Source organism: Moschus berezovskii, chromosome 8 (assembly GCF_049115385.1).
Source record: "Moschus berezovskii isolate FMDL1 chromosome 8, NW_MosBer_1.0, whole genome shotgun sequence".
NCBI classification, from domain to species: Eukaryota; Metazoa; Chordata; class Mammalia; order Artiodactyla; family Moschidae; genus Moschus; species Moschus berezovskii.
This window is the reverse complement of record NC_142467.1, coordinates 106,362,083-106,372,516: the sequence shown is the minus strand read 5'-3', so window position 1 is coordinate 106,372,516 and position 10,434 is coordinate 106,362,083. Positions and strand designations below refer to the sequence as shown.

At 50.3% G+C, this 10,434-nt stretch overlaps 1 protein-coding gene across 2 annotated transcripts; it reads left to right on the top strand.

Annotated features, from left to right (window-relative positions):
* Positions 1–1,688: 1,688 nt before the first annotated feature.
* LOC148777181 (bone marrow stromal antigen 2-like) lies at positions 1,689–6,219 on the top strand. Of its 2 annotated transcripts, XM_088839163.1 has the most exons (5): positions 1,689–2,619; positions 3,363–3,417; positions 3,695–3,746; positions 4,007–4,122; positions 4,352–6,219. In XM_088839163.1, exons 1-4 carry the CDS (start codon positions 2,332–2,334, stop codon positions 4,101–4,103), a joined length of 492 nt encoding a protein of 163 aa, XP_088695289.1. In that variant the 5' UTR covers positions 1,689–2,331; the 3' UTR covers positions 4,104–4,122; positions 4,352–6,219. The 2 variants fall into 2 exon arrangements, with proteins under 2 accessions (XP_088695289.1, XP_088695288.1); XM_088839162.1 differs by having other exon boundaries at positions 1,693–2,619; positions 4,007–6,219.
* Positions 6,220–10,434: the final 4,215 nt, after the last annotated feature.

The window sequence follows — 10,434 nt, the reverse complement described above, 5'->3', positions numbered from 1 at the left end:
AACCTGTATGCAGGTTATTGACTAAAAAAAAAAAAAAAAGATGTATAACTCTTGAGAGTTGTGAGAGAGAGCTTTATTGGGGGCACAATGAGGACTGCAGCCTGGGAGACAGCATCTCAGACAGTTCTGAGAGACTGCTCCAAAGTGGCAGTGAGGGAAAGTCAATATATAAGGTTTTGGTGAAGGGGGCATTCAACCCCATGAAGCACTCATTTTACAAAAGGTTTTTGTTAGTCATGAGGATCTGATGTCACCATGAAGGGATTTAGTGCTTCTCTAGATATGAGGAGATGAAAGGATTGAGATCATAAAATCTGTTCCTAAAAACATCCAACTATCTGAAGACCTGTCCCACCAGATTCCCTGAGCATAGAGGGCCTCACTCCACCCTGAACTCCCTCAGGGGTTGCTGAAGGTCAACAGCTAGAGCAGCACGGGGTTCCATCTCTGTAGAGGCGGGTGGCAAATGCCTTTGCAGCTCAGTAGTTGACAGTGCCTTTGGTAAGTGCCAATTTGTAGCTGACAACGGGGTCACAAAGAGTTGGACACAGCTGAGAGACTGAACAACATCTGGAGGCCAAAGCAGTCTGCTCAGAGCTCCTCACTGGCCCCTCCTGACGAGGCTGCTCTTGTTGTGGCCCCTCTCTACACATGAAAAAACAGGTTCCCTTAGCACAGGTCCATGTGCTCAATGCACAGTGAGACCAATCACATGGAAACTTTGGAATTTGGAAGAGGGAAAGTTTTATTGCAGGGTCATCCAAGGAAGCTGGTGGCTCAGGACCCACAAAAAACTCCTGAACTCCCGGAAGTGTTTCCACAAAGCGTTTTTCAAGGCCAGGTGAGGGGACGTTGGGCACAGTTTATGGGATCAGCTCCTGCACAGTTTTCTGAGTGACTGATGAGGAGGTCACAGGGTGCTTGTCACAGGGATTAACATCATCCATCCTTTCCCACCAGCACGTCTGGGGAGTAAACGCTAAAGGTCCTAAGTACTTAACGTCTTCCATTTGGTTGGGTGGGTTTTTTCATTAGGAGAAGGACATGGCAACCCACTCCAGTGTTCTTGCCTGGAGAATCCCAGGGACAGAGGAGCCTGGTGGGTTATACGGTCTGTGGGGTCACACAGAGTCGGAAAGGACTGCAGCAGCAGCTTTTTCATTTGGAGCCTGTGCAGGCAGGTGACAGCCCAGGCTTTTGGTTTAGGTTTTGGTTTCAGTTTCCTTTATCCTTTTCCCGGAAAAAACGGTGGACTGCTTTGGCCAGATTCTGGCCTTAGACATTTCTGGGTTGGATGCTGGCCAGTAAGATCCTGTGAGAGGTGAGTGGGGCTCCCTGGGACACCCCATAGGGTATGGGCATTTTCATCTGTAAAAAACAACTCAGGAAAGTGTATTAGATACTATTATCTCCATACTTCATAAAGGAGCTGAAACAGAAGATATGGGGGAGGAGTCGCCCTGGGAATGCCGCCTGGGGTCCTGTTCAGTTGCAGTTCGGAGGGTTTACGTGGAGTCCCCGAGTGGTAAGGGCACATGCTGACGCTGAGAGCAGGTTCCTGCCTGGAGCCAGGACAAGGGCCTGGGAGGTTGTTTGCTGTCTGGTGCGCCCCCTGGTGGCCATGTGGACAACTGCAGTCTGAGTAGAGTTGGGAGGTCCAGCTCTTCTCCCCTCTCCCTGCAGGCTCTGGTCGGGCCTCTGACACCCTCCATGGCTCCTGATGGTCCTCTCGGCGGGGGACAGAGACGCGAAGTGAACCCCCGCAAGGTCACCAGGAGATCCCTGAATTCAAAACCCAGTCTCCTCAGTCAGACACACCCCGCCCCCAGTCACCACTCACGTCTCAGCCTTCATTTCTCCCAGTTGGGGACTTGCGGCCAAAAAAGCGCCCTCTGCCTCTTCCGTTTGTGGTACAGACGCACACAGAGCTGGCATGCACTGGGTGCTCAGTAAGTGCCATTGTCACCCTCAGAATCAGGTAGGAGAAGGGCAAGGACTTGACATGGGGTGTCCCAGGGAGCCCCGCTCCCCTCTCACAAGATCTCACTGGCCAGCCTCCAACCCAGAAAGCCCCATGGCCAGAATTGGCAAAAGCAACCCACCGTTTTTTCCGGGGAAAAGGAAAAGGAAACTGAAACCTAAACCGAACGCCTGGCTGCCCTCTGCCTGCACAGGCTCCATTCGAGTCAGAGAATCCTCCTGGAGCTTCTCATTGGTCAGCACCGGCATTATGCTAATCAGGGGGCAGTCCTAGCCCACTGGGTTTCCAGCAGTTCAGGATGGCACTACTTCTATTCACTGCAGACCAGTGCCCACGGACACCGAGAAGACATGAGTGAGTCCGTGATGCCCAACAAAGAAAAGGACATGAGTGAGTCAGCGCTGTGTGACCGCAAGCTGCCGCTGTGGCTGGGGTTCCTGCTGCTCCTGGCGGCGGTGGGTCTGCTTGCGCCCCTGGTCTACTTCGCTGTCAGGGCCAACAGCAAGACCTGCCTGGATGGCCTCCAAGCACAGAAGGAGTGTCTGGAGGTCAACCAACACCTGCAGCGCCAGCTTAAGCAGGCCCAGGAAGTCTCCCATGAGAAGGAAGCCGCAGCTGCCACCTGCAAACAGACTGTGGTAAGCCACTGCACCCCCTCAACAGGGCCCCATACTTGGAAGTCTCTCCCAGGGTCTTTGTGAAGATCTAGATAGACCTTGAAACTGTGTCCTTTTTGTCACCACGGGGGTTTGGGAACCTCCAAACTCTCTCTGGGGTGCTGGTGTATGTTGTGGGGGAGCCTTAAAACTCACAATTATGGGCATCAGTATCTCTATGGCGCTTGAATGGGGTAGCTAGAAACTCCCCTTGGGCCAATCTTGGGGAGCAGAAATCCCCTCTAGGGGCTGGGAAGAGGACCTCCCCAGCACCTTCCGCTGCATCCTGAGAGCCTTTGAAATTTTCACTTCTGTTCTAACATGGAGACCTTGAAACTCTCGTGGACCTCTAACTTGGGCTTTGAAATCATCACTCCCACTTCCCACCCCCAGCCCCTTGTTTCTGGTTATAGAAGGAACTCTTAATCTTATTGCGCTATAGCCCAGGGGATCTGGAAACTTCTAGAGTCTGCGCATGGGGACTCTCTAAATTCTCTTCTGGGGGGGCCTTCAAAACTCCCATTTTGAGGCTCACACTCTTATGGGTAGCCCGAGGAAGGTGGGAGGTTGTGCCCATTCTTCAAGGTAGAAGAATGAGGGGCAGGGGGAGGGTTGGAAGGGAAATGAAGGGTGTGTGCCTCTGAGCGCCTCTGATCCCAGGGCTCAGGGAGGGGTTCAGCACCCAGGCACAAGAGTTCAGATTCTGACCCTCCCCTCTGACACAGGTGACCCTGAGGAATTATCTGAAGGAGGAGCAGGCACGAGTGGAGGAGCTTCAGGGTGAGAAAAGCAGATGACCAGGGTTCCGCGGAGTGGGCTAAGGGGCAGCGACAGGCCAGGTGTTGAAAGGGAGTCCGGAGGGAGGGTCCCAGGATTGTCATCAGGCGAAAGGAAGGGGGACCAGATTCCATTTGGGGTTTGGGAGCCAGGAGCCGGGTTTCCAAGCTGGGGATGAACACCGCACTAAGTCACGTGATGTCCCGGCTCGGTGTCAGGTGGCTTAGCGAGGTCACTGTGTCCACGAGGCCCCTGAAACTGTACCCTATCCCACAAACAGGAGAGTTGGCGACCTTGAACCAACAACTGCATGACCTTCGGGAGAAATTAAGGTACGAGACCACGCCCCGGCCACGCCCCTTTCACTCCACCCCAGACTCCTGAGTCCCTTCGGCTCAGAAAAAACCCCGATGCTCAGGGGACTAAGTTTAAGTCCCAGCCTCGTCCTATCTGTCACACAACCCTGGGGTGCCCGCTGCTCACTCTCCTGCCCAGAGACTTGGTGGGGGAGGAGTCGAGATTCTTAACGGCAAAGCGCAGATGCCCTGGAGCCCAGGGGGCCGCCGCCTGAATTTTCCGATTTCTATTCCAGAAGACAGAGGGAGGACAACGCCTCCAGCTCCTCCGTAATGTTGTTCCTCCTGTTGCTTGCGGGTGTGGTCATGACCTGCAAGTGTCTGAAGAAATGAGGTCCTAGAAAGACGGCCGGTACGAAGGGGGCGTCCCGAGGGAGAAGAAAGCTCCGAGGGGCCGGGAGCTGGGGTTGGGTCAGGGTCTGGGGAGGTGGCCTGCCTGCGGGGCAGAGGGCTGGGCACCGGGGAGTGGAATCTGGAGACAGAGGGAGGGCCAGTGAACTGGGAGGACAAAGAGTTTGGTGGGGCTGGGAGCGAAGCCCGGAATCCGTCTGCCTCTGACTCCCTATTCCGATGTCTTTTAGGCCACAGCCAGGGCTGGGCCCACTCCAGTTCGGATCCCCGGTTTGAGGGTTCCGGACATGGCCAGCCCTGACACGACCACATGGCAACACGGTTGTAAGGAGGATGGGGTAGCCTAAGGGGCCCAAGACAGGGCAGTCCTGAAAGGATGCGTTGAGAGTGGGAAAGTAGCAGAGCTGGCCCAAGGCCACCTAGCGCTAGGGATGGCACACAAGTCAGGTTGCAGCACCTCCATCTTGTTGACACTGCTCTTAGAAAGTCACTTTTCTCTTGGGTCTTTGGACTCGAAATGTAAACATCCCCTTTGGGGGGAAAACTGGACTCTCAAGTGTTTGGAGCGTTACTGTGTGACCTCCCAAAGCATCTGAGGCCTGCCCTGAAGACAAAGGTGGACATCCGTTGACATCCACAACCAGCCTTCCCTGCTCTAGAATGTGCCTCAAGATCTCTGGGGTTCCAGCAGGCACCATCCCACTGCATCCCCAGCCCTCTTCTCTGCTGGCAGTGTCTTGAAGGACCCTCATCAGAGCTTCCTGCCTGCAGTTTTCTTCTCTCATCTCATTACCGTCTCATCGTCTGATGACACTGGTTCCATGAGGAAACCGAGGCTGTGACGAGGGACACTTTGTCCTGGCTCCCAATCCCTTCTGGCAGGAAGTGCGGGGCTGGGACTCAAACTTGGATGTGCAGACTCGGGATAGATCTGTGTCACCCTGTCCTGTGCCTCCATCCCCCAAGCTCTTATTCAGCCTACAGTACCCAGCTCTGGGAGGCCCTCCCCCAGAGACTTCTCTGCTTCTCCAAATGAAGGCCTCGAGGAGTTCTCTGATGACTTAGTGGTTAGGATTCCAGGCTCCTGTGGCCTGGGTCCGGTCCCTGGTCTAGGAACTAATATCCCATAAGCTGGGAGACATGACCAATAAAAAGGAAAGAAAGCTCTCCCTGCGTGTGCTCCCTGCTCCTAAAATGGTGTGTGATGGTGGCCTTCGTTAACTGAGCCCGTTATAAGCATATGATTTCTACGTAACTACAAAGAAGGTTCCAGAATGCTTTAGTGGAATGAAGCATGTCAAAAATAACAAAGAGCCAAAGTTGGAACACTTTTGAGCTACAAAATAAATATCATCACATTTCACATCCGTGAGTTTACAGGAATATAAACACATGACTGCCTGAAACAATACAGGAAAGAGAAGAGAAAAATCTCCCAGGTGGAAGAATATCAAATAATACACACAAATATCTCGCCCTCAAGAGGGTGATGTGTGGCTTCCCATGGCTTTGGTGTGGGCTATAAATCGTCACCTATTTCCAGAAGGCACAGGTGGAAGGGAGGAAGGAGGTAGCTTTATGGTGGAGACACCTGACAGACATCACCTCAGCTAGGGGACCATGATCAACATCACAGGGTAAGTCAGGCTGATAGCCTGTGCCCTGGACACATGTGTGTGATGAGAAAGGCACTTGCCCTCTGCGGTCCTTCTCGCCAAAGCCCAGTCCAACCATGAGAAAAACACCAGGCAAATCCCAACCGAGGACCACCCTACAGAACTCCTGACTCTGAACTCTCAAGGTAAAAAAGACCAAGAAAGCCTGAGAATCTGCCTGACTCAGGGGAGCCTAAAAAGGCAACAGGACCAAGTGTCCTGTGAGGATCCAGGGGCAGAAAAAGGACATTAGGGGAAAACTGAGGAGATGGGAATAATGCATGGACTTCAGTTAATACTGTTATCAGCATTGGTTCATACATTGCAACACACGTACCTTATAGATGAAAGATGACGAAGTAGGGGCAATGGGGTGTGGGGTCTATGGAATGTTTCTGGACTCTTTTTGCTGGAAATGTGCAAATGAAAATAAAATGAGTCTTTAAAACACAACAAAGTTTGGGACTCCCCTGGTGGTCTGGTGGTTAGGGCACCTCACTTCCACTGCAGGGGTCATGGGTTAGATCTGTTGTCAGGGAACTAAGATCCCACATTCTGCAAGTCACAGTCAAAAAATAGAAAAAAGAAAAAGATAGGTTAGGACGTTCCTAGTGATCCAGTGGGTAAGACTGCACTCTCCCAATGCAGCCCTTATCAGGGAACTAGATCCCACGGGCAACAGATAAGATTCCATGTGTCGCAACAGAGATTCATCATGCCACGAATAAGACCTGGCACAGCCAATAAATATACATATATATTTTTAAAGCATAAATTCGGAAGAATATGCATCACTTTTTCCAATCGAAATCTTAGAGGGAAAACTCACAAACTTTCTGTTTCCAGGGCTGAGACTAGAATGAAGTGAATACAGCCCTTGCTTTGGTTGCAAAATGTGGGGCGGGGGGACAGAAAAGTTTTATTATGTTCATCCCCATTTTACAGCTACGGAAACTAAGGCTAGGATGAAATCTCTTGCCCAGGTCTGGCCGGGAGGCAGGGCTCAGCACACACAATTTTGACCCTTATCTGAAATCATGGTCCTAAGCTGACCCCAAAGTTCAAAAGTCAATGCAGTGGAGCTCTGATATTGGTTTTGCCAAAGGCCCTGTCTTTGCACCTGGAGTCCTAGCCTGGGAGGGAGGCCCTACTCAGGGGATTCACAGGCTCCATGTCAGCCTCCACAGCAAGTCCATCCCTGATCCCTGGGTCATTTGGCTGCTGAGTGGCTTTAATGGAGTTGGGTGGTGGGGTTAAGAAATTGTTGTTGTTCAGTCTCTAGGTGGTGTCTCTCGCTTTGCAACCCCATGGACTGCAGCTTGCCAGGCTCCTCTGCCTTCCACTGTCTCCCAGAGTGTGCTCAAATTCATGTCCACTGAGTCGGTGATGCTATGTAACCAACTCATCCTCTGCTGCCGCCTTCTCTGGCCTTCAGTCATTCTCAGCATCAGGGTCTTTTCCAAGTTGGCTCTTCCAATCAGGTGGCCAATGTATTGGAGCTTCACCATCAGTCCTTCCAATGAATATTCAGGGTTGGTTTCCTCTAGGATTGACTGGTTTGATCTCCTTGCTGTCCAAGGATCTCTCAAGAATCTTCTCCAGCACCTCAATTTGAAAGCATCAATTCTTCAGCACTCAGCCTTCTTTATGGTCCAACTCTCCCATCCACACATGACTACTGAAAAGACCATAGCTGTAAAGATATGGGATTCTGTTGAAAACATGATGTGTCTGCTTTTTAATATCCAGCCTAGGTTTGTCAGGGCTTTTCTTCCAAGGAACAAGTGTCTTTTAATCTCACGGCTGTAGTACCCATCCTCAGTGATTTTGGAACCCAAGAAAATAAAATCTGTCACAGGTTCTGCTTTTTTGATTTTATTTTCCATGAAGTGATGGGACCAGATGCCTTGATCTTAGTTTTCTGAATGTTGCATTTCGAGCCAGCTTTTTCACTCTCCTCTTTCATCTTCATCAAGAGGCTCCTTAGTTCATCTCCCCTTTCTGCCTTAGAGTGGTGTCCTCTGCATGTCTGAAGTTGCTGATATTTCTCCTGCTAATCTTGATTCAGCTTGCCATTCATCCAGGCCAGCATTTTACATGTTGTACTCTGCATAACGTTAAATCAGCAGGGTGACAATACAAAGCCATGTCTCACTCCTTTCTCAATTTTGAGCGAGTCTGTGGTTCCAGGTCCATTTCTAAGTTTCCTCTGTGACCTGCATATAGGTTTCTCAGGAGACAGGTAAGGTGGTCGGGTACTCTCATCTCTTTCAGAATTTTCCACTCTTTGCTGTGATCCACAGTCAAAGACTTTAGCATAGTCGATGAAGCAAGAGTAGATTTTTTTCTGGAACTCCCTTGCTTTCTCCACAATCCAAAGAATGTTGGCAGTTTGACCTCTGGTTCCTTTGCCTTTTTGAAACCCACCTCATATCATACAGTGGATGTTCTTGGTTCATGTACTGCTAAAGCCTAGCTTGAAGGATTTTGAGCAAAACCTTGCTAGCATGTGAAATGAGCACAATTGTACGGTAGTTTGAACATTCTTTGGCATTGCCTTTCTTTTAGATTGAAATGAAAACTGACCCCTTCCAGATCTGAGTTTTCCAAATCTGCTGCCATATTGAGAGCAGCATTTAACAGCATCATCTTTTAGGATTTGAAATAGCTCAGCTGGAACTCCATCACCTCCACTAGCTTTGTTTATCGCAATGCTTCCTAAGGCCCACTTAACTTCACACTCCAGGATGTTCAGCTCTAGGTGAATGACATCGGCATCATGGTTATCTAGGTCACAAAGACCCGTCTTATATAGTTTTTCTGTGTATTCTTGCCACCTTTTCTTAATCATTTCTGTTTCTGTTAGCTCCTTGCTGTTTCTGTCCTTCATTGAGCCCATCTTTTCATGAAATGTTCCAATTTTTAGAAGAATTCTCTAGTCTTTCCCATTCTACTGTTTTTCTCTATTTCTTTGCATTGTTCCATGAAAAAGGCCTTCTTATGCCTCCTTGCTGTTCTCTGAAACTCTGCATTCAGTTGGATTTATCTTTCCCTCCTCCCTTGCCTTTCACTTTTCTCCTTTCCTCAACTATTTGTGAGGCTTCCTCAAACAACCTTGGTGGCTCAGACAGTAACGAATCTGCCTGCAATGCAGGAGCCCTGGGTTTTATCCCTGGGTTTTAGTGATGCCCTGAAGGAGGGCATGGCAACCCACTCCAGTATTCTTGCCTGGAGCATTCCCATGGACAGAGGAGCCTGGCGGGCTAGAGTCCATGGGGTCACAAAGAGTCAGACAGGACCGAGGCACTAAGCACAGCCAGCCACTTTGCCTTCGAGCAATTTTTGGCTTTGGAACAATTTTGGTCACTGACTCCAGGTCTTATTTTTGCTCACTGTATAGAGCGTCTCCATCTTTGAGGGCAAAGAACATAATCTGATTTCAGATAGACTATCTGGTGATGTCCACGTGCAGAGTCATCTCCTGAGTTGTTGGAAGCAGGTCTTTGCTGTAAGCAGCGTAACTAGGCAGAAGGGTGTCAATTGGAGGACCAGGATCCTTGGCTTTGGCCCACGTGTCGTCTGATCCAGCTGACCGCAAACCCTGCAAATGGCTAAGCCAACAGAATCTGGGTAGTGGTCGGGCTGTGGTTAAAGAAGCCACTGGACAAGTGCACAGCTGCCCTCCAGAAGTCACTTCCTGCAACAGGAAGTATGTAATCAGGCCGGTCTCCAGCAAGAAGTTCTGGTTCCCTTGGTCATATGGAAGGGAGATCAGTGCGGCCTGAGTTCCCTGGAATGTCACTCCAGTCCCACCCCCTTTGGAGGTCTCTCCCTAGACACCACCCGCCCAGGTCTTTTGGGTTCAGAATATCCCAAAGGATCTGACTTTCCTCAAAATGTACTCCTCACTCCTGGGTCTTATTTCCACGTTTCCCACCAGTCCTCCTGCCCTGAGTCACATGTCCAGCCACACCTCCAATGAGTGCCTACTGGATGCCAAAGCTCTTTACTCAAAACTCCTCATTGGCCCCTCCTGATGAGGCCACTCCTGTAATTGCCCCACTCTACAGATGAGGAAACTGAGGTTCCATTAACTGAAGTCCATGTGCCTGACACACAGTGAGGACAAACATACAGAAATCATGGAGTTTGTAGCAGAGAAAGTTTTATTGCAGGGCCCTGCAAGGAGGCAGGTAGCTTATGCCCCCAAAGAATCCTGAACCCTCCAGAGTTTTCTGAAAAGGGTTTTCAAGGCTCAGGTGAGGGGTGAGTTGACCCAGGGTATGGGACAATTCTCTGAGTGACTGATGGTGAGGCCACAGGGGTTAACATTATCAATCCTTTTCCACCAGTAGGTCTGGAGGCTACATGCTCATGATCCTCACGCAGTTAACATCTTCCATTTGGTGTGTGTGGCTGGGGTAGGAGGAAGAGGGTTGGCATTTTCACACCTGTAAAAACAACTCAGGAACGTGTATTAGATACTATTATCTCCCTACTTCATGAAGGAACTAAAACAAGATATAGGGGAGGAGTCGCCCTGGGAAGGTACCTTAGGGCAATATTCGTTTACAGTTCAGAGGGTTTATGTGGAGTCCCCTAGTGGTAGAGGGCAGATGACAGAGCAAGTTCCCGCCTGGAGCCAGGACAGGGCCTGG

Bases quoted from the DNA above. Each gene is read 5' to 3' on its own strand.
- LOC148777181 (XM_088839163.1), top strand. From the start codon at position 2,332: ATGAGTGAGTCCGTGATGCCCAACAAAGAAAAGGACATGAGTGAGTCA. The intron at 2,620-3,362 runs GTAAGCCACTGC...CCTCTGACACAG, and splicing joins CCACCTGCAAACAGACTGTG to GTGACCCTGAGGAATTATCT. The intron at 3,747-4,006 runs GTACGAGACCAC...TTTCTATTCCAG, and splicing joins GACCTTCGGGAGAAATTAAG to AAGACAGAGGGAGGACAACG.